The following is a 24267-nucleotide window of genomic DNA, read 5'->3' as shown; positions in this document are numbered from 1 at the left end:
TAAGGGCGAACTCTGCCCATGGTAATAAAGATGCCCAGTCATCCTGCCTGGCAGAAACAAAATGTCGCAGATATGTGACCAGAGTCTGATTGGCCCTCTCTACCAACCCATTCGTCTCGGGATGATATGCGGAAGAGAGATTTAACTCAATGCTGAGAAGACGACAAAGCTCTCTCCAGAACCGAGACGCAAACTGGGGACCCCGGTCACTGACAATTTTGTCTGGCATGCCGTGTAGGCGGAAGATGTGTCTTATGAACAACGCTGCCAAGGCCCGTGCAGAAGGTAACCGTGGGAGCGGCACCAAGTGCACCATTTTCGAGAAATGATCGGTAATTACCCAAATGACGGTACAGCCGCGAGACTTGGGCAAACCCACTACAAAGTCCATCCCGACCATCTCCCAGGGCCTGTCTGCCACCGGCAAGGGATAGAGTAACCCAGACGGCCGTTGTCGAGGAGACTTATTTTTGGCGCATGAGACACACGCCAGAACGTAATCCCTGACATCTCGCAGCATATGCGGCCACCAGTACGTCCTCGCCAGCAGCTCAGATGTCCTTTTAGTCCCAAAGTGTCCACCCACCCTGGAGGAATGAGCCCAAGAGAGAACCTCCGGTCGCAAATTTATGGGCACAAAAGTCTTGCCCGGAGGCACAGACTCAAGCGACACCGGAGCCACGGTTCTCAAGCTCTCCGAAGGAACAATAAGCCGAGGCTCTCCTTCCTCCTCCTCAGATGACACAACAGAGCGAGAAAGAGCATCAGCTCGAATGTTCTTCTCCCCAGCGACATAATGGAGGGTGAAGTGGAATCGGGAGAAGAATAAGGACCATCTGGCCTGGCGAGAATTTAGCCTCTGGGCTGTTTGCAAATATAGCAAATTTTTATGGTCTGTAAATACTTGAAAGGGAAAACGAGCCCCCTCCAAGAGATGTCTCCACTCAGAGAAAGCCAATTTCATCGCTAGCAACTCCCTGTCCCCGATGGAATAATTCCTCTCCGCTGGTGTGAAGGTCTTGGAGAAGAAAAAGCACGGATGCTTCCGACCTTGAGCATCCTTCTGGAAGAGGACTGCTCCAGCACCAACGGAAGAGGCATCCACCTCCATTATAAACGGCTTATCGACATCGGGACGATGTAGGATGGGAGCGCTAGCAAAATGAGACTTAGTAGAAGAAAAGGCCCTGGAGACCTCTTCAGACCACACTTTGGGATTTGCTCCCTTCTTGGTGAGGGCTACCAAGGGAGCTACCAAAGTTGAGAAATGAGGGATGAACTGGCGGTAATAATTAATGAACCCCATAAAGCGCTGCACCGCTTTAAGTGAATGGGGTTCTTGCCAGTCCATCACAGCCTGTAGTTTGGCAGGATCCATAGCCAATCCTTGGGCAGAGATGATATAGCCCAGGAAAGGTAAAGACTCCTGCTCAAACACACACTTCTCCAACTTTGCGTAAAGAGAGTTTGCCCGTAAGAGGTCGAAGACTCTGCCAACATCTCTCCGGTGGGAGTCAATATCTGGAGAGAAGATGAGAATATCATCCAGATAGACTACGACCGAGGTGGAAAGCATATCCCGGAAGATGTCGTTGACAAAGTCTTGGAAAACGGCTGGGGCATTACAGAGCCCGAAGGGCATCACCAGATACTCATAATGCCCATCTCTGGTGTTAAACGCCGTCTTCCATTCGTCCCCCTCACGAATGCGAATCAGGTTATAAGCTCCCCGCAGGTCTAATTTGGTAAATACCTTAGCTCCCCGTAGCCTATCAAAAAGCTCAGAAATCAGGGGCAGCGGGTACTTATTTTTAACGGTGATGGCGTTAAGACCCCTGTAGTCTATGCAAGGACGCAACTCTCCATTCTTCTTCTGTACGAAGAAGAACCCTGCCCCAGCTGGTGACACTGACTTCCTAATAAATCCTCTTGCCAAATTCTCCTGGATGTATTGGGACATAGCCTCCGTTTCCGGGAGAGAGAGGGGATAGACACGTCCCCGAGGAGGTTCTGCTCCAGGCAAGAGATCTATAGGACAGTCATAGGGACGGTGAGGCGGAAGGGTCTCCGCGGCTTTTTTGGAAAAGACGTCTGCATAAGACCAATAGTGTTTGGGGAGAGTAGAGAGATCTGCGGGTATCTCAGTGGTGGAAACCTGAACGCACTCTTTCACACATCTGCCCTTGCAGGATTCACTCCAACCCAATATCCTCCCAGAGGTCCACTCAATATGTGGGGAGTGGAAACGAAGCCAGGGCATTCCCAGCAGAATCTCATCCATTCCCTCGGGAAGGACAAGAAGGGAAATAGTCTCCTGGTGGGATGGGGACATGGCTAACGTGAAAGGGACAGTCTGATGTGTGATCTGTAATGGAAGTGTCGACCCATTCACCACTCTCACGGTTACTGGTTTGGCTAGCATAGCCAGAGGTATTGCGTGGCGCTGAGCAAAAGCAGAAGACATAAAATTTCCCTCTGCTCCTGAATCCACACAAAGCTCTACTGTAAGAGTGGATGTGCCTAACAGGATTGTCCCTTTAAAGGACAATTTTGAGGAAAATGCCGCGGTGTCCAGTGAACCTCCTCCAATGGACACTAGACGCGATCGTTTTCCCGACCGCCGTGGACATTTATTAGCGAAATGTCCCGGTTGCTGGCAATTTTTACATAGCACAGGTACTCGGGCGGTCTGAGACCTAGATCCCGCTCGAGAAACCTCCATGGCCTCATGGGAGTCGGACGCCATAACAGGAGATTCTAGAGGTTTGGCAAAGATGGGAGCCAGCCGAAACCTCTGCCTACACTGGGTCCGCTCCAACCTCCGCTCGTTAAAACGGAGATCGATGCGGGTAGCTATAGTAATAAGCTCCTCCAGTGTGGCGGGAATCTCCCTGGTGGCCAAGGCGTCCTTCACATGATCTGCCAGTCCTTTCCAGAACACCGGAATAAGGACTTTATCCGGCCATTCCAGCTCAGAAGCTAGAGTCCGGAATAGGATGGCAAACTGGCTGACCATGGACGAAGCCTGAGTAATTGCCAACAATTGGAGCGCGGTATCGTGGGTGACACGAGGTCCCAGAAAGACCTGCCTCAGAGCGTCCAGGAAGATAGGAGCACTCTGCACCACACGATCACCACGTTCCCAAAGCGGCGTTGCCCACTCCAACGCCCTGCCCGACAAGAGAGATATAATGAATCCCACTTTCGCCCGTTCCGTAGGAAAACGTGCAGCCAGCAGCTCGAGATGTATGGAGCACTGGCTCACGAATCCCCGACATGGCTTACTGTCACCAGCAAACTTGTCTGGAAGCGGGAGACGGGATAAGGTCGGAGCAGGGGTAGCAGCGGACAAACTGGCTGCAGCTGCACTTGCAGCCTGAACAGCGACAGCAGTAATGTCCACAGCTGAGGTTGTGCGCTCGAGAGCCGCCAACCTACCCTCCAGCTGCTGGATGTACTGCTGTAGACGCTGACCGTCTGCCATTTACTAGCCAGACCCTGGCGCTAGTATTATGTTAGGACTGGCGGAACGCACCAAGACAGGTGACAAAGATGCGTTCGCAGTCCGGGGTCCACCGTGCAGGTGAGAACCTGCTGCTAGCAATTTGCAGACTATATAGCGGTACACTAAAGTAAACACGCGTGGGTTAAACCTCACCCGGCGTGAGGAAAGCGATCCTGTTAATTCACAGGACCGCAATACCGCACTAGAGTGCGAGCAAGTGGCCAGCGGACTTAACCCCAGAAGGGATTGAAGCCCGATTAGGCCCTTGCTGGCACAACACCGCAACTGGGTGTGTAGAGAACCTTCAGAAATATAAGCGCACAAGTGCGCGAGCGATGCCGCACTAACGGACGCCACTAACCACCCAGACTTGGGTATGGAAAGCGCAAGGCAGGCGCACGGCGCCGTACTGGCAGGCACAGCTACAGGACGCTGTGATGTGTGTTTAGTGTAGTAAGCTAAGTCGGGCGCTAGATAGCAGCCGTACACCTTCCGCGAACAGACATTCAATAGGGAAGGGGTAACCAAGAACGACTTGCACTCACACATACACACATATCAATTGTAAGACAATACTAGCGCATGGCCGTGCGGTCATGCGCAGTTTATATAGCTGCAGCACAGGAAATGGCTATAGAACTTTTGCCCTTCTAGGACCTGCCAAGAGGACCAATGGAATGTGCCGCAGAGCCTGAGCACATGACCCTCGATCTCCAACGGGAGATCTTGCCCTGGGCATGCTCAGTGTGTGCAGATAAGGACTTAGTCCCAGAGAAGTCCGCTCGCTGCTGACCAGAATAGGCTTCAAAGGCAGAAGCTGGAGAAGCAGCAATAACTCTTCTCACAGAGTCAGACTGAGCGAGACGCTGGGATCGACGTCCCTGCTGAGCAGACTCCACTGCGGCTGGAGGGGAATGGGAGACCGCAGCGGAGACGGATCGAGATTCCCCCTGTGCAGCAGAGGAAACTCGACTCCTAACAGTTACTATGTTACTATGTTACATTACGCATCCTGACTGAAAAAAACAGAAATGTAAATTTTTTTTCAAATTTAATAAGAAAAACTGAAATATCACATGGTCATAAGTGTTCAGACCCTTTGCTCAGACACTCATATTTAAGTCACATGCTGTCCATTTCCTTGTAATCCTCCTTCATTGGAGGCCAGATGTGTTTAATTAAATTGATAGGACTATGTCCCGGAAGTATTTTGCTGTGTTGTGGGACATTGTGCGCTGGTGCATGCGCAGTAATGCTTTTCGACTTTGCCCACAGTTGGACAAAGCACCCTGAGCGTGCGCGAACAAAGATTGCATTGCGTATGCGCCAACTATGGATCACAAGTACTCTAATTCACTAATATATTGCGGACAACAGGGATGGACGGGGTGGAGAAATGAGGATGAAACGCCACCCATTGGACAGGTAAAAAGTCTTTTAAATATCCCACCTATTTGAGGTGACAGAGTCCCTTTAACAAAGAAGTGGCTTCAGAACAACTTTGTGACCATTCTTGACTGGCCCAGCAAGAGCCCTGTCCAAAACCCAATTGAGCATCTCTGGAGAGACCTGAAAATTGCTGTTCACCAAGGTTCACCATCCAACCTGACAGAATGGTAGAGGATCCCCAAATCCATGTGTGAAAAACTTGTTGCATCATTCCCAAGAAGACTCATGGCTGTATTAGCTCAAAAGAGTGCTTCTACTCAATACTGAGCAAAGGGTCGGAATTTTTATGACCATGTGACATTTCAGTTTTTCTTTTTTTATTAAATTTGCAAAAATGTCTAAATTTCTGGGGTTTTCTTTTCAGTCAAGATGGGGTGCAGAGTGCACATTGAGAAAAAAAATGAACTTTTTTGAATTTACCAAATGGCTGCAATGAAAGAAAGAGTGAACATTTTAAAGGGGTCTGAATACTTTCTGTACCCAATGTATATGTATAAGGGATATATATATATATAAATATATATATATATATATATATATATTATTTAGCTCTATAGCCACTCTTACATCATTTGTCCAGTTGAACAAGAAAAATTTGGCCACAAATTCCTCTTTAAAAAAGGATAAGATTAAAGTTTTGCAATTGTTTTAGTGCTCAAATTTAATAGAAATATGCGACACAATAATATTGCTGGCTGTTGAAGTAAATTACTTACTGTGTATATACCTGACAAATAATATAGCATTCTGGTTTTCTGGACAGGGGAAAATAGTGTTTAAAAAAATAGAAATTTGAAAACATTATACACACAATTTACTTTTTGATTTTCTGTTTGACTATTCCAATTGACAACTGTACAGGGGCTGTGTTACACCTGGCATCTGTGCTAGCTAAATGTTTCATTTTGGGCAAGGTAATTAATTAGTTTGAACTAAACATTTGAATACAAATTATTATAACAAATTGAGACATTTAACAGTAAAAGAGAAGAAACTAATGCGACACTCACCCCGAATTTGCTGTGAAGATTGTGATCTTTAATGGAGAAAGATGAAAATTACATCCATCAGGACATCAGGTACATATGAGGGTGCGGTATAGGAGCACTATAGGATGTATATAGAGCACTATATAGCATTAGTTTCTTCTCTTTTACTGCATACCGATTACTCTCTGGACATTCATGCAGAGCACCATTACCCTTTACGATTGTGACGCCTGAATACACAGCTGTCCATTAACAGTCCTGCATGCTTGGAAACATTCTGCTCTAGTGCCGTTCTGCTCCCTATACTATTACGGACATTTAACAGTGCATTTCTTTTGGCGCGCCTGTTTACCTTATCAAAGTGGAGACACATAAATGGAGAACCAATAATAAAGGGCAAGCTGGTGATTAGGGTTGAGCGAAACAGATCGGCACTTTTCAAAAGTCGCCGACTTTTAGCAAAGTCGGGTTTCGTGAAACCCGACCCGATCCCACTCTGGGATCGGGTCGGCGGTCGGCGATCTCTAATGAAAAGTCGGGTTTCGTTTTATATATATATATATATTTATATATATATATGTCATTCAGACACATATATATATATATATATTTATATTAACTTCAGCGCGATATAGCAGGAAAGCCGGTAATTCAATTACCGGCTTTTCATTTCTCCTGCCAAAACCCGACATGATATGAGACATGGTTTACATACAGTAAACCATGTCATATCCCCCTTTTTTTTGCATATTCCACACTACTAATGTTAGTAGTGTGTATTTGCAAAATTTCAGAGCTCTAGCTCTTAATTTAAGGGTTAAATCGTGGAAAAAATTGGCGTAGGCTCCCGCGCAATTTTCTCCACCAGAGTGGTAAAGCCAGTGACTGAGGGCAGATATTAATAGCCTGGAGAGAGTCCACGGTTATTGCCCCCCCCTGGCTAAAAACACCTGCCCCCAGCCACCCCAGAAAAGGCACATCTGGAAGATGCGACTATTCTGGCACTTGGCCACTCTCTTCCCATTCCCGTGTAGCGGTGGGATATGGGGTAATGAAGGGTTAATGTTTTAAGACTTTTTAATAATGTGTTTGTGTTTTTTTTAACTTTTTCATACAATTGGATTAATAATGGATAGGTGTCAGAATTGACACCTCTCCATTATTAATCTGGCTTAATGTCACCTTACAATAGCAAGGTGACATTAACCCTTCATTACCCCATATCCCACCGCTACACGGGAGTGGAAAGAGAGTGGCCAAGTGCCATAATAGGCACATCTTACAGATGTGCCTTTCCTGGGGTGGCTGGGGGCAGATGTTTTTAGCCAGGGGGGAACAAAAACCGTGGACCCTCTCTAGACTATTAATATCTGCCCTCAGTCACTGGCTTTACTACTCTGGCTGAGAAAATTGCGCGAGAGCCCACGCCAATTTTTTCAGTGATTTAACCCTCAAATTGCCTTTAACCCTTAAATTTAATAGCTTGTTAGGTCTCGAGTTCCCGCTTCTGCACAGGGGGAATCTCGAGCCATCTCCGCTGCGGTCTCCCATTCTTATCCAGCCGCAGTGGAGTCTGCTCAGCAGGGACGTCGGTCCCAGCGTCTTGCTCAGTCTCGCTCTGTACAGAGAGTTACTGCTGCTTCTTCAGCTTCTGCCATTAAAGCCAGTGCTGGTCAGCAGCGAGCAGACTTCTCTGGGACTAAGTCCTTGTCTGCACACACTGAGCATGCCCAGGGCAAGATCTCCCGTTGGAGATCGAGGGTCATGTGCTCAGGCCCTGCAGCACATTCCATTGGTCCTCTTGGCAGGTCTTGGAAGGGCAAAGTTTCTGTGGCTACTTCCTGTGCTGCAACTATATAAACTGCGCATGACCGCACGGCCATGCGCTAGTGTACATTTGCATATGTGTGTTTGTTGTGAGTGCAAGTCGTCCTTGGATACCCCTTCCCTATTGAATGTCTGTTCGCGGAAGCTGTATGGTTGCTATCTAGCGCCCGACTTATCCTACAGCACAAATCACACATTACAGCGTCCAGTTGCTGTGACCGCCAGTACGGCGCCGTGCACTTCCTCTGTGCTTTCCTTACCCAAGCCTGGGTGGTTAGTGGCGTTCGTCAGTGCGGCACCGCATGCACTCTTGTGCCCTAAATATTGTTATTTTCCTTACACACCCAGTTGCGGTGTTGTGCCAGCAAGGGTCTAATCGGACTTCAATCCTAGTTGGGGTTGAGTTCGCTGACTACTTGCTCGCGCTCTATGTGCGGTACCACGATCCTGTGACGCAACAGGATCGCTTCCTTCATGCTGGGTGAAGTCTAACCCACGTGTGTATACTTATGAGTACCGCCATATAGTCCATCATTACTTGGCAGCAGGTTCCATCTCTGCACGGTGGACCCCGGGATGCGAACGCACCATACTATATCTGTATCATTATTTGGTGCGTTCCGCTAGCCCTAACATAGCTTTCAGCAATTTAAGGGTTAAATCGCTGAAAAAATTGGCGTGGGCTCCCGCGCAATTTTCTCCGCCAGAGTAGTAAAGCCAGTGACTGAAGGTAGATATTAATAGCCTGGAGAGGGTCCACGGTTTTTGGCCCCCCCTTGGCTAAAAACATCTGCCCCCAGCCACCCCAGAAAAGGCACATCTGTAAGATGCGCCTATTCTGGCACTTGGCCACTCTCTTCCCACTCCCGTGTAGTGGTGGGATATGGGATAATGAAGGGTTAATGTCACCTTGCTATTGTAAGGTGACATTAAGCCAGATTAATAATGGAGAGGTGTCAATTCTGACACCTATCCATTATTAATCCAATTGCATTAAATGGTTAAAAAAACACACACACATTATTAAAAAGTATTTTAATGAAATAAAGACACAGGTTGTTTTAATATTTTATTGTACTGGCAATCCACCTGAAGACCCTCGCTCTGTAACAAATAAAAAATAATAAACCAACAATATACATACCTTCCGTAGATCTGTAACGTCCCACGTTGTAAATCCATCTGAAGGGGTTAAAATATTTTACAGCCAGGAGCTCTGCTAATGCAGCGCTGCTCGTGGCTGTAAAACCCCAGGGAATGAAGGTAATGTAGGTCAATGACCTGTAGTTACCTTCATTCGCGGTGATGCGCCCCCTGCTGGATGTCCTCATATGACCTGGAGCCTGGGAACTTTTCTCACGCTCAAGAGAGATCCTGTTTTTTTTAACTCTTTCATACAATTGGATTAATAATGGATAGGTGTCATAATTGACACCTCTCCATTATTAATCTGGCTTAATGTCACCTTACAATAGCAAGGTGGCATTAACCCTTCATTACCCCATATCCCACCGCTACACGGGAATGAGAAGAGAGTGGCCAAGTGCCAGAATAGGTGCATCTTCCAGATGTGCCTTTTCTGGGGTGGCTGGGGGCAGATGTTTTTAGCACATACACACTACTAACATTAGTAGTGTGGAATATGCAAAAAAAATGGGGATATGAGATGGTTTACTGTATGTAAACCATGTCTCATATCATGTCGGGTTTTGGCAGGAGAAATGAAAAGCCGGTAATTGAATTACCGGCTTTCCTGCTATATCGCCCTGAAGGAAATGTAAAAAAAAAAAACCCCATAGACTTTCATTGGGTTTCGAGCTTCGGCCAATCCCCAACCCCAACTTTTCAATAGGATTGGCCGATTTCACTCGACCCGACTTTTGGGAAAGTCGGGTTTTGTGAAACCCGACTAGACCCTAAAAAACTAAAAGTCGCTCAACCCTACTGGTGATGCATTAGCATTTTTTGCCTTCATGTGAACCCTGCCTTGCATTTGTGGTTTATTCCACAGTTTTACAGGTTTGGGTAAATGCTATACTTGTATAATGTATCGTAAGTTAAAATATGGCATTGGCAATTAATGTGATACTGTAAGAGAAAAAAAATACCCATAACATTGCAATTGCAGTGCAATAGCAACCCAGCAGTACTAGTACCAAAACGCAAGTCACCATTGACTTTCTCTGCCTCTGGCAAGCATATCAATGGGGAGTGTAATGGAATATATCACAATACTTTTCAGGGTGGGATGATGTAGCCTCTGTTAGCGACTAGGGTTGAGCGAAATGGGTTGGCAATTTTCAGAAGTCGCCAACTTTTGGCAAAGTCGGGTTTCATGAAACCCGACCCGACCCCTGTGTGGGGTCGGCCATGAGGTCGGCGATCTTCTGAATCTGGTATCGGAATTCCGATCCCGAGTTCCGATATGTTTGCAATATCGGAAATCGGTATTGGAATCCATATTTAAGTGTAAAATAAAGAATTAAAATAAAAAATATTGCTATACTCACCCTCTGACGCGCCCTGGTACTAACCGGCAGCCTTCCTTCCTTAGAATCAGCGCGTGAAGGGCCTTAGATGACGTCGCGGCTTGTGATTGGTCACGTGACCGCCCATGTGACCGCTCGCGCGACCAATCACAAGCTGCGACGTCACCGAAGGTCCTTCAAGCGCTGATTCTTAGGAAGGAAGGCTGCCAGAAAGAAGCAGGGCGCGTCCGAGGGTGAGTATATACTGTACCTAATAGGAATATACTCACCCTCGGACTCGCGCGACCAATCACAAGCTGCGACGTCACCGAAGGTCCTTCAAGCGCTGATTCTTAGGAAGGAAGGCTGCCAGAAAGAAGCAGGGCGCGTCCGAGGGTGAGTATATACTGTACCTAATAGGAATATACTCACCCTCGGACTCGCCCTGCTTCTTTCCGGCAGCCTTCCTTCCTAAGAATCAGCGCTTGAAGGACCTTCGGTGACGTCGCGGCTTGTGATTGGTCGCGCGAGCGGTCACATGGGCGGTCGCGCGACCAATCACAAGCTGCGACATCATCTAAGGCCCTTCACGCGCTGATTCTAAGGAAGGAAGGCTGCCGGTTAGTACCAGGGCGCGTCCAAGGGTGAGTATAGCAATATTTTTTATTTTAATTCTTTATTTTACACTTAAATATGGATCCCAGGGCCTGAAGGAGAGTTTCCTCTCCTTCAGACCCTGGGAACCATTGGAAACCCAATGCACTGCATTGGGTTTCGTGTTTCGGCCGACCCCGACCCCGACTTTTTTATAGGATCGGCCGATTTCACTCAACCCGACTTTTGAAAAAGTCGGGTTTTGTGAAATCCGACCCGATCCTATAAATGTAAAAGTCGCTCAACCCTACTAGCGACATCATCAGCAGCTTGAGTCAGTGTTATTTACAGTACACCTTCCTCTTCCTCTGCCATAATAATTAATGTTGTACAAAACTGAGTTTTCAATCCATCAATTACAATTTCAGTTTTCCCCCACAGTCCCCTAAACTACAGCACCCTGGGGACTAAGGAACATACTACACCATTTTCTCCCAGTTGATTCATTGAATGAATGAATGAAATAGTCAGTCTTTGTATTTGGAAAATATTTAGCCAGAAGAGATGGAAGACCCAATTCTAACACTAATCTCTGTTACAGACTGAGGGTATCATGGTAGTAGAAGCACTGACAGTGGTAGGAGCACAGGTGTGACGAATCTGGAGGTTGAAATTAGATGTGTGTGGGGGAATTGGAAGTGCAAGGAACTCAGGCCATTTCCCTCACAGAGGCAACTGTCGACTGGATCTGGGATGATGATAATGATAAAGATTCTGTGGTGGATAAAACCTATAAACCGGGGGAGCAGGGTGTTATCCTCAGTGGCACAGAGCACAGGCAATGTGAGGCTTAAAAATCCTCTGAGGCTAAATCTGCATGTCATGCAGTCACCTCAGGAGTAGGTGATGTTGGTGGAGGCTCATCAGCACCTGAAAGGTCTGGTCACATTGGTGGCAGTGGTCCTTTGGCAATTTGCAGGATCTGCAAGTGGAAAATAATCCCTGGACATCCCAGCTCGCATACAATAGAAACTAGGTCTCACTATCAGCACTTGAAGTGACATCATCTACTCAACTGCTCATTTTGGGAAAAGCAAGGTGTCCAGCAATAAAAGCAGATCTCAATTTGTTCTCTTTCCCCTTCTAATCACGCTCATTTTTCTGTCAGCCAGAATGCACCCTTTTCTCTTTTTTCTCCATTACATCTGCCAATATCCATCCGTGGTTGTGTGTTGAAGTAACAGGTCTATGCTCCCAGTCATCCTCTAATTTGCCAACTAAACTCTCATCTACTCAAGTTGCTGGTGGTGCAGTCTGCCTTTTTAGAAATTAGAATATGTACTCAACCTCACAACATACCGAGCCAGCACAATATCTTGCAGAAAGTTCCCACTCTGCTATCATATACAGTAGAATGTATGCCACTCTCTTGACTTGTTTTTGAGCACAAAAATGCCCTTCATTGAAAGCAACTGGAGCAGCAACTATAGCCAGGAACAACTCATAGAAAGTGTCAGATCGGGCTTCTCTGAATATGGCGCTATAAAATGTGTATTTTTAATTTGTTTTTTTATGAGGCAAAAGGGGGTGATTTAAACTTTAGTTATTTTCTTTACATTGTTTTTTACTTTTTACGGTATATAATAGTCTCCCTTTGAAGGGGCCTTGAAGCTGCGATTGTCCAATCACCTGTACTATATATTGCAGTGCTTCAGCACTGCTATGCATAGCAAAAATCACAATCTCCTATGTCTGCTGGCACAGGCTGGCATTCACAGGTGGATCATGATGACAGGCACGGGAGTCTTCAGCAGACCCCCGACTGTGATGACAACACATCGGCGCCCCACAATCAGATGACAGAAACACCTATTGGTGGGATCAATGACATGTTCAATACCGCTGTCAGGGACGGATAATGGCATTTAACTTGTTAACAGCAGATATTGGATGTGAAGACAACAGATAGTTGATCTTGCTGAAATACATGAAACCAAAGGAAGCCCGTTGCTTCTTATTAGAAATTTAAAAAAATATTTTCAAGAGTATGAATATTATATAAAGATACATTTCCAGATTAAAGGCCAATATTCTCTCCAATATAATCTAGTGACTATAACCATAGCAGTTTTTTTTTAAAGTGAATCTGTCACCTCTGTATACTCCCCAAAATACTATTTTAATTGCTCCCACATTGTATTTAATTGAAGATGGTCCTGTCCGATGAGCATCCACCCTATGGCATCTGTACCTCTTTTGTGCGCCTAATCTGTGCCCTCTGGCTATGATTGATGTAGATGACACATTTTGTATCAGCTAAGCAAAATTTTGCATCTGCACAGTAGCCTCACAGGTCTACATGGGCACAATTTACTTTGCTCTTCTGTGGGCAGAGCATAAAACATTACTGCACTAGTACCACGCTTACTCCAGTCATTTCCGATGACAGGGTGAGTTGTAGCCAGAATTACTTCGCTTGGCGTTTGTCATTCCGTCATATACTGTATACTTATCATTGCATATATTTGACATTGCATACTGTTTTGTATCATTTCAGTTCTGCAAAACTAAAAATGGACACTGAAGACGGAATCCTTGAAGTTTCAGAGGACTTAGAGTCTCCAAGTTTTAATACAATTAGCAAGAAAACAAATGAAGATGACAAACATATGATCATGGCTTATGGTTTATTTTCAGTTATCTGGTCTGTTGGTGGAATTCTTAACTTAGATTCAAAACAAAGGTAAGTAATATAAAGATTCATTTTCATCTACTAAGTATTTAGTTGATTAGCTATCAACACAAATAATGAGACTATACCATTATTAGAAGAGAATTTATACTGTTCTGCAATAGTGGAGTCCTGGTGTGTATGCACAGCCTCATTCAGAGAAACACAAAACTGTTTTCTTGGACAGTTCCTGGACCTTCCTGTTCCAGTAAAAATTGACATGCATGGCTTGGTATAGATGTAATTCAACACAGGATCTGACTGGTGCCAAAATATATAACAGACAAATACCAGCAAACCATAACTAGATATTGCCAGCATATACAGTAATGATAATACCACAATACTGATCATTAAAATGGGTTGTCCAGGCTTAAGGTTAACGGCTAAGTGGCTTTAGACTTCTGAATCCTCATAGAGCACACTGTCAGGATTCTCCCTTGCAGGATGACCCCATTAACAAAAACTACTGTACTAAGACTGATATTACCACCATACAGTGACTATATAATGGTAATATCAGGTCTACACCAGTGCTCTGCAGACCATATATGTGACGTTAGTAACATAGTAACATAGTAACATAGTTAGTAAGGCCGAAAAAAGACATTTGTCCATCCAGTTCAGCCTATATTCCATCATAATAAATACCCAGATCTACGTCCTTCTACAGAACCTAATAATTGTATGATACAATATTGTTCTGCTCCAGGAAGACATCCAGGCCTCTCTTGAACCCCTCGACTGAGTTCGCCATCACCACCTCCTCAGGCAAGCAATTCCAGATTCTCACTGCCCTAACAGTAAAGAATCCTCTTCTATGTTGGTGGAAAAACCTTCTCTCCTCCAGACGCAAAGAATGCCCCCTTGTGCCCGTCACCTTCCTTGGTATAAACAGATCCTCAGCGAGATATTTGTATTGTCCCCTTATATACTTATACATGGTTATTAGATCGCCCCTCAGTCGTCTTTTTTCTAGACTAAATAGTCCTAATTTCGCTAATCTATCTGGGTATTGTAGTTCTCCCATCCCCTTTATTAATTTTGTTGCCCTCCTTTGTACTCTCTCTAGTTCCATTATATCCTTTCTGAGCACCGGTGCCCAAAACTGGACACAGTACTCCATGTGCGGTCTAACTAGGGATTTGTACAGAGGCAGTATAATGCTCTCATCATGTGTATCCAGACCTCTTTTAATGCACCCCATGATCCTGTTTGCCTTGGCAGCTGCTGCCTGGCACTGGCTGCTCCAGGTAAGTTTATCATTAACTAGGATCCCCAAGTCCTTCTCCCTGTCAGATTTACCCAGTGGTTTCCCGTTCAGTGTGTAATGGTGATATTGATTCCCTCTTCCCATGTGTATAACCTTACATTTATCATTGTTAAACCTCATCTGCCACCTTTCAGCCCAAGTTTCCAACTTATCCAGATCCATCTGTAGCAGAATACTATCTTCTCTTGTATTAACTGCTTTACATAGTTTTGTATCATCTGCAAATATCGATATTTTACTGTGTAAACCTTCTACCAGATCATTAATGAATATGTTGAAGAGAACAGGTCCCAATACTGACCCCTGCGGTACCCCACTGGTCACAGCGACCCAGTTAGAGACTATACCATTTATAACCACCCTCTGCTTTCTATCACTAAGCCAGTTACTAACCCATTTACACACATTTTCCCCCAGACCAAGCATTCTCATTTTGTGTAGCAACCTCTTGTGCGGTACGGTATCAAACGCTTTGGAAAAATCGAGATATACCACGTCCAATGACTCACCGTGGTCCAGTCTATAGCTTACCTCTTCATAAAAACTGATTAGATTGGTTTGACAGGAGCGATTTCTCATAAACCCATGCTGATATGGAGTTAAACAGTTATTCTCATTGAGATAATCCAGAATAACATCCCTCAGAAACCCTTCAAATATTTTACCAACAATAGAGGTTAGACTTACTGGCCTATAATTTCCAGGTTCACTTTTAGAGCCCTTTTTGAATATTGGCACCACATTTGCTATGCGCCAGTCCTGCGGAACAGACCCTGTCGCTATAGAGTCACTAAAAATAAGAAATAATGGTTTATCTATTACATTACTTAGTTCTCTTAGTACTCGTGGGTGTATGCCATCCGGACCCGGAGATTTATCTATTTTAATCTTATTTAGCCGGTTTCGCACCTCTTCTTGGGTTAGATTGGTGACCCTTAATATAGGGTTTTCATTGTTTCTTGGGATTTCACCTAGCATTTCATTTTCCACCGTGAATACCGTGGAGAAGAAGGTGTTTAATATGTTAGCTTTTTCCTCGTCATCTACAACCATTCTTTCCTCACTATTTTTTAAGGGGCCTACATTTTCAGTTTTTATTCTTTTACTATTGATATAGTTGAAGAACAGTTTGGGATTAGTTTTACTCTCCTTAGCAATGTGCTTCTCTGTTTCCTTTTTGGCAGCTTTAATTAGTTTTTTAGATAAAGTATTTTTCTCCCTATAGTTTTTTAGAGCTTCAATGGTGCCATCCTGCTTTAGTAGTGCAAATGCTTTCTTTTTACTGTTAATTGCCTGTCTTACTTCTTTGTTTAGCCACATTGGGTTTTTCCTATTTCTAGTCCTTTTATTCCCACAAGGTATAAACCGCTTACACTGCCTATTTAGGATGTTCTTAAACATTTCCCATTTATTATCTGTATTCTCATTTCTGAGGATATTGTCCCAGTCTACCAGATTAAGGGCATCTCTAAGCTGTTCAAACTTTGCCTTCCTAAAGTTCAATGTTTTTGTGACTCCCTGACAAGTCCCCCTAGTGAAAGACAAGTGAAACTGCACAATATTGTGGTCGCTATTTCCTAAATGCCCAACCACCTGCAGATTTGTTATTCTGTCAGGTCTATTAGATAGTATTAGGTCTAAAAGTGCTGCTCCTCTGGTTGGATTCTGCACCAATTGTGAAAGATAATTTTTCTTGGTTATTAGCAGAAACCTGTTGCCTTTATGGGTTTCACAGGTTTCTGTTTCCCAGTTAATATCCGGGTAGTTAAAGTCCCCCATAACCAGGACCTCATTATGGGTTGCAGCTTCATCTATCTGCTTTAGAAGTAGACTTTCCATGCTTTCTGTTATATTTGGGGGTTTGTAACAGACCCCAATGAGAATTTTGTTACCATTTTTCCCTCCATGAATTTCAACCCATATGGACTCGACATCCTCATTCCCTTCGCTAATATCCTCCCTTAAAGTGGACTTTAGACAAGACTTTACATAGAGACAAACCCCTCCTCCTCTCCGATTTTTACGATCCTTTCTAAACAGACTGTAACCCTGTAAGTTAACTGCCCAGTCATAGTTTTCATCTAACCATGTCTCGGTTATTCCCACTATGTCAAAGTTACCTGTAGATATTTCTGCTTCTAGTTCTTCCATCTTGTTTGTCAGGCTTCTGGCGTTTGCGAGCATGCAGTTTAGAGGATTTTGTTTTGTTCCAATCTCCTCACTGTGGATTGTTTTAGAAATGTTCTTACCTCCCTTCTGAGTATGTTTTCCTGGGTCGTCTTTGTTCGAGTCTAATGTTTTTCTTCCCGTCCCCTCTTCTTCTAGTTTAACGCCCTCCTGATGAGTGTAGCGAGTCTTCTGGCGAATGTTTGTTTCCCAGGTTTGTTGAGGTGTAGTCCGTCTCTGGCGAGGAGTCCATCATACCAGTAATTCACACCGTGGTCCAGGAATCCAAATCCTTGTTGTCTGCACCATCGTCTTAGCCAGTTGTTTGCATCAAGGATCCTGTTCCATCTCCTGGTGCCATGCCCGTCTACTGGAAGGATAGAAGAAAAAACTACCTGTGCATCCAGTTCCTTTACTTTCTTCCCCAACTCTTCAAAGTCCTTGCAGATTGTCGGTAGGTCCTTCCTTGCCGTGTCATTGGTGCCAACATGTATCAGAAGAAATGGGTGGACGTCCTTGGAGCTGAAGAGCTTTGGTATCCTATCGGTCACATCCTTGATCATCGCACCTGGAAGGCAGCATACTTCTCTTGCAGTTATGTCCGGTCTGCAGATGGCTGCTTCGGTGCCTCTCAGTAGTGAGTCTCCCACCACCACCACTCTTCGTTGCTTCTTGGCTGTACTTTTTGCTGTCACTTGTTGCTGTGTGCCCTTTTCTTTTTTGCTTGCTGGTATTGCTTCATTCTTAGGTGTGCCATCTTCATCCTCTACAAAGATTTGATATCGGTTCTTCAGTTGTGTGGTTGGTGATTTCTCCATGGTCTTCTTGCTTCTTTTGGTCACATGCTTCCACTCATCTGCTTTTGGAGGTTCTCTGACACTTTTTGCACCTTCTGTGACCAGTAGAGATGCTTCTGTTCTGTCTAGAAAGTCTTCATTCTCTTTGATGAGTTTCAAAGTTGCTATTCTTTCTTCCAGACCCCGCACCTTTTCTTCTAAAAGGGCCACTAGTCTACACTTCTGACAGGTGAAATTGGATTCTTCTTCTGGTCGATCTGTGAACATGTAGCACATGCTGCAGCTCACCATGTAGGTTGTCACATCTGCCATGTTGCTCCTAGATCCTGCTGACTTGCTGTGTGTTTTCCTTCTTGTGTAATCTACTCAGCCAAGCTCTCTTGCAATAATGTCCTACGGCGCGCGGTTTGGTGATGCTTTCGAAGCAGCTGGTCCCGGCTGTACCCAACGATCTTCTAGCTTAGGGAGACTTCGCTTCTCCCAGAAGGCACCTGGAATATGCAAATTAGCCTCCTGAAGCTTGAATCCCTGGTTTGGTGATGCTTTCGAAGCAGCTGGTCCCGGCTGTACCCAACGATCTTCTAGCTTAGGGAGACTTCGCTTCTCCCAGAAGGCACCTGGAATATGCAAATTAGCCTCCTGAAGCTTGAATCCCTGGTTTGGTGATGCTTTCGAAGCAGCTGGTCCCGGCTGTACCCAACGATCTTCTAGCTTAGGGAGACTTCGCTTCTCCCAGAAGGCACCTGGAATATGCAAATTAGCCTCCTGAAGCTTGAATCCCTGATTTGTTGTCACTCATTTTCCACAGACCACCACCCCACACACACACACATTGTGATTTCCACCACAGGCCTCTATATAAAGTAAGATGTCTACCAATGCTCCTCATACAGTAAATCTCCCGGTTATAGGATGTTCCTCCTCCAGCAGTTCGCCCACAGCAGTTCGCCCCCAGCAGTTCACCCCAGCAGTTAGCCTGTCACGGCCACTCCTTCTGCAGTCGTGCCTGCTGCCAGGACCACCGCCGCTCCCCCCACTCATACTTACCCGCTGCGGCATGCTCCTTCTTCAGGCGCGTGTCCTCTTCTTCATTTTTCTCCACTCCCTGGTTCTCGACGGGTGCGTGTGCACACTGCCCACTCCAGCACTTCCACTTTCTGATTTACAGGCGCTCTGTATCTCCTCTCTGTGATCCTGGAGGACCATGACCCGGAAGTCCTTCAGCACTCCTTGTATTTAAGGTGATTCCTTCCTCTGCTCCTTGCCTGTCTGTCATTTGTGCTTCTGTGACTCCATTCCACCTTTGTATTTGCACTGCCTTTTCTGAGTTTCTGCTCTGTCCAGCCAGTTCAGCTTCTCTGCCTTTCCCAGGCTTCCATGTCTCCTCGTCCAGTCCAGCCTTCCCAGTGTCCGTTCCGTACTCTGTTAGTCTGGTGTCCTGTCCTGCTTCCTTTGTGTCTTCACCTTCCCAGTGCTCCTTTGGTCTCGCCTGTATTCAGCTCTTACCAAACTGTACTTCATCTTACCCTGCTCTGTCTGTCCTACCCCCAGCTTCTCTATTTTGTACCTCCTACTACCTGTCTCCAGGTTCCAGCTTCTGCGGCAATAGTCTCCCTTGGGTCTGCCCCTAACGCTTCCTGCTCACCATTGGGAGGTTCGTTGTCGTAGATTCGTGGGTCCACTCCAGGTGTTCCAAAAAATCTCATATAGCCCCGGGTACATCCTGCTCATGACACCAAGTTGAGTTGCCCACCAGGGCGGTGGGGTACTCGGTACCACGACCGGTACTTGAAGGGGACGTCAAGGTGGCTGCGACCCGGGCCATGGCCCTGGGTGCCCAAGTAAAGGAAAAGGTCTTTAAAAGGAGTTTAAGAATAAAGTTTGTTCGTGACACCACCTGTGGTATTCGGTCAATAGGGACCGTCGCTGCTTAAAGGGGTCCTCTGGTGTGATAGTATTGCAGCTGGATGGTATAACTTCCCATAAGTAAAGTAAATGTGCCCAGGACGTACTGCTGGGGGCAAATTGCTGGGGGCAAACTGCTGGGGGAGAACTGCTGGGGGTGAAACATCCAAATCCTATATCTCCCATAACCCATTCCCATATAGTATGATGATGGTCACCTGATCACCACAGCCCCCGACACAGTATAATGGCCTTCATTATACCTCCACATAGTATGATGGCCTCCACAGCCCCCATACAATATGATATTCCCCCACAAGCCTCCAAACAGTATGATGTTACCCCACAACTACCCCACACAGTATAATGCTCACTACAGCCACCCTACACAGTATATTGTCCACCAAAACCTCCATTCGAAATATGAAGATCCACAGCCACCCCACACAGTATGATGGTCTCCAAAACAGCCCCTCATACATTATGATTGACCCCAAAGAGCCCCCATATAGTATGATAGTTCTTCCATCACATGCCCCCATATAGAATGATGGTCACCCCAACAGCCCACCATATAATATGATGCTCCATCCCATAGCCAAATTTATTGTATTATTGTAATAATTATAGGGGATAACTCAGGAGACTCTTTGCGTGGAACAGACAACCACAGGACACAGTTTTATAAGTGGTAAAGTCTATATTATAACACGGTGATTCAAACAGGTGCAGAGAGAAACTCAAGTCCACAATACTTGGTGCAAATATTAAATGCAGCTTAGCAGTCTATAGAAAACTTCAGAGGAGAATGTAATCACGAGAAAGTCTATGAAGCACAATTATTCTTGAGGATACTTGACACGAATAAGTCCTTGCTTAGTTCAAAACACAGATAGATGTGTTTATAAGGCATTTCAAATAATATCTTAGCTCAGAGGCCTGGGTAATAGTCTCAGGTTCTTGCAGAGCAGCAAACAGCTTACATGTCCAGCAAATGCAGATGGAAGTAAACACGAGCAGCAGATGAAGGAGGATTACTGGAACTGGTGTATGCAGCAGGAACTCAGATTAGAGTAGTAGGATCACCACACAGGTTCACAGGAGCAGGTTTAAAGCCATGGAGTAATCAGAGGTCAGGAGCTGGATGCAAGGCAGAATACTCTAGCACAGACTGAAGGCTGGGGTGGAGTTTTATAACAGGAAAACACAGTGCACATGAGACCAAGGACGCCATCTTGGAAAAGGGCAGTGATGACCAAAAGGTGATAAACAATGTTCAGAGTCCTGACATTACTCCCTCCTTAGAAGAGGCCTCAGGACGATCCTGGACCTTTTTTCTCAGGGAATCTCTGATGAAAACGAGAAATCTTCTGTTGGGCATTGATGTTTTCCACAGGTTCCCAAGAGTCTTCCTCAGGGGGACATCCCTGCCATCTTATCAGATATTGGAGCCGATTCCTGCGAATCCTCCACCACAAATTGTTCTTGCCCATCAATCACCACAGGCTGCGGAGGTGGCACAACATGTCCCTGGAAGGTATTAGGAGATACAGGCTTTAGTAAAGATACATGGAAAACTGGATGTACCTTCATAGTCCTAGGCAGCTTCAGTCGGCAGGCCACAGAGCTCACAATACCGTTGTTCTTGAAAGGGCCAATGAATTTCTGTCCAAGTATTTGTGAAGGAACGTTTAACTTCAGATTCTTAGTTGCTAACCACACGGAATCTCCTACCTTGAACATGGGTGCAGGTTTACGGAATCTATCAGCCGATCTCTTATAACGTTCTTGAGCTGTGGTAAGGGATTCCTTCAGAACCTCCAGATTTTGTCTCATCACAGTCAGCCTTTCCTCCACTGCCGGAACCGGAGAATTATTTGGAGACCTAGGTAAGATACACGGATGATAACCCAGATTGACAAAGAAAGGTGTAAATTTAGAGGAGGCGCTCTGAGAATTGTTATTTGAAAATTCGGCTAACGGCAGCAACTCCAACCAATCATCCTGGAGATGGCTGACATAGCATCTTAGATATTGTTCCAGCGTCTGGTTGGTCCGCTCAGTCTGACTATTTGTCTGGGGATGGTAAGCATAAGAGAGACAGACATTAATATTGAGTGCAGAGCAAAACCCCTTCCAGAATCTTGAAGTGAACTGTACTCCACGGTCAGAGATGATCTCATCCGGAACCCCATGCAACCGAAAGACATTCTGTATAACCAAGTTCACTGTATCTTTAGCTGAGGGGAGGCAGGTGCATGGAGCAAAATGAGCAGCTTTAGTCAGGTGATCAACTACCACCATGATTGTATTCATGCCCCCCGATGTAGGCAGCTCCACAATAAAGTCCATTTATATAGACCCCCAAAGGCGAGATGGAACAGGTAATGGTTGTAGAAGACCCGTAGGTGCCACATGAGCAGTCTTGTAATGGGCACATACCTCGCAAAAGAGAACATAGTCCTTGGTATCCTTCAGGCAAGTTGGCCACCAGAAGAATCGGCTCAGGAACTCTTGTGTCTTCTGTACCCCCCTGTGACCAGCCAACTTGGAGTCATGTACCAACTTGAGGATCTGCAGACGGACGACCTCAGGGACATAGATACGTCGATCTCTGAACCACATGCCACCCTTAAAGACAAGATTAATATCGACAGGTAGGTTGGCAAGAAATACATCACTGTCATAGGCCTCCCTGCACTCCTTCCACAAGTCCTGATCGTGGATAACTCTGATGAACTTGGCATCAGATAGAATGGTCTTGGACGGGGCTCCAGGTATGGAATCCACAGCATGGATTCGGGATAAAGCATCAGCCTTCCCATTACGAGAACCTGGACGGTACGAGATAACAAAGTTAAATTGATTTAAAAATAAGTTCCAACGAGCCTGACGAGGAGAAAGACATCTAGCGGATCTAAGGAACTCTAAATTGCGATGGTCAGTTAGCACTATGATCTGTTGTGAAGCTCCTTGCAGATGAGGCCTCCATTCTTTGAAAGCCGCAATAATAGCCAGCAATTCCTTGTCTCCCACATCGTAATTCTTCTCTGCTGAGGTTAGTCTACGGGAAAAGAAAGCACAAGGATGTAGCAGACCCTTCTCTCCAGTTCTTTGGGAGAGAACAGCCCCCAAAGCATTATCAGAAGCGTCCACCTCCACAATGAAAGAAAGTGTTGGATCTGGGTGTATCAACAGCGGTGCTGAGGTGAAGCAGATCTTAAACCGATCAAAAGCTTCTTGAGCCTGTGATGACCACTTAAAGGGCTTTTCCTTCTTTGTCAAGGAAGTAATGGGACAGACAATATCGGAAAAATTTCGAATGAAGCGTCTGTAGAAATTTGCAAAACCAATAAAACGTTGGACCTCCTTAACGTTCCTGGGTACCGTCCAGTTAAGGATAGCCTGAATCTTACCTGATTTCATTTTTCATCCCCTGGGGAGAGATGATATAACCTAAGAACTGTATCTCAGAACGATGGAACTCGCATTTCTCCGGCTCAAGAGATGGTTCTCTTTCAGACGTCTTAAAACAGTTTTGACATGTTCTTCATGTTCCTGTAGAGAGTCAGAAAAGATTAGTATATCATCCAAATAGATTACCACAAACTGGTCCAACAAATCTCTGAAAATGTAATTAGCAAAGTGTTGAAATGCTGCAGGGGCGTAACTGCTGCTAGTACCTTGTTGGGCCGTCTAGGACACTTAGGACAATTGATCAAGAAGTGGTCAGACTGGCCGCAGTAGAAACATAGACTTTCACGAAGGCGATGCTCCCGGCGCTCATTGATCTCACGCCTCTGAACGGAATCAATTTGCATGGGCACCTCCTCCCAAGCTGTTTTACCTGCAGGCTCTTTGGAAGGAAGGGAACAGTTAGAAATACGGTTATATGCAGCAAACTTCTCCTGTCTACGCTCAGTAAGGCGAATGTCAATGCGCACACAATGCTGTATAAATGTCTCTAATTCTTGTGGTGTCTCAGAGCAAGCTAGTTCATCTTTTACAATACTAGACAGACCCCTTTTAAAAATAGGCAATTGTGCATAACTGTCTCAATTGGTATCTACCGCTAATCTCCTGAATTCAGTAGCATACTCAATAACAGAACGTTTTGCCTGGCGTAAAGACAACAAAGCAGATTCAGCGGTTGCACGGCGATTAGGATCATCAAACATTAATGACATAGCGGCAAAGAAATCATCCAAGTTATTTAACCGTGAGTCATGAGATTCAATCATCGGATTTGCCCAGGCAAGCGCTCGTGCGGTCAGCAGCATTATTACACACAATAATTTAGATCTATCATTAGGAAAACGGTCAGCATGTACATCAAAATATAGCAAACATTGATTCACAAAGCCACGAAATTTGTCGCGATCTCCATTAAATTTGAATGGGGGCAACTTAGGTGGGCTAGCTGGTGGCGGTTGCCCAGAGGGTAAAGTTACTTGTGCAGCTATTTGCGTGCTTATGTCCTGAAAAGCCCGTCCATACTGAGACTCTATGCCAGCAAGTTTGTTTTCCTGGGCTGCCATACGGATGCTTAAGTCCTGCAAAGTC

General features: G+C 45.4%; 1 protein-coding gene across 1 annotated transcript in view; it reads left to right on the top strand.

The window, feature by feature from the left end:
* Window positions 1-24267, top strand: part of LOC138674484 (dynein axonemal heavy chain 3-like) — a 3367401-nt gene that overhangs the window by 1743709 nt on the left and 1599425 nt on the right. Inside the window, 1 exon segment of the mRNA XM_069762320.1 lies at window positions 13390-13575. Coding sequence (XP_069618421.1) covers window positions 13390-13575 — 186 coding nt within the window.

The sequence above is a fragment of the Ranitomeya imitator genome, chromosome 4 (genome assembly GCF_032444005.1).
Source record: "Ranitomeya imitator isolate aRanImi1 chromosome 4, aRanImi1.pri, whole genome shotgun sequence".
Lineage (NCBI taxonomy): Eukaryota > Metazoa > Chordata > Amphibia > Anura > Dendrobatidae > Ranitomeya > Ranitomeya imitator.
Note: the sequence above shows the minus strand (reverse complement) of the source record. Positions and strands in the feature narration are given on the sequence as shown.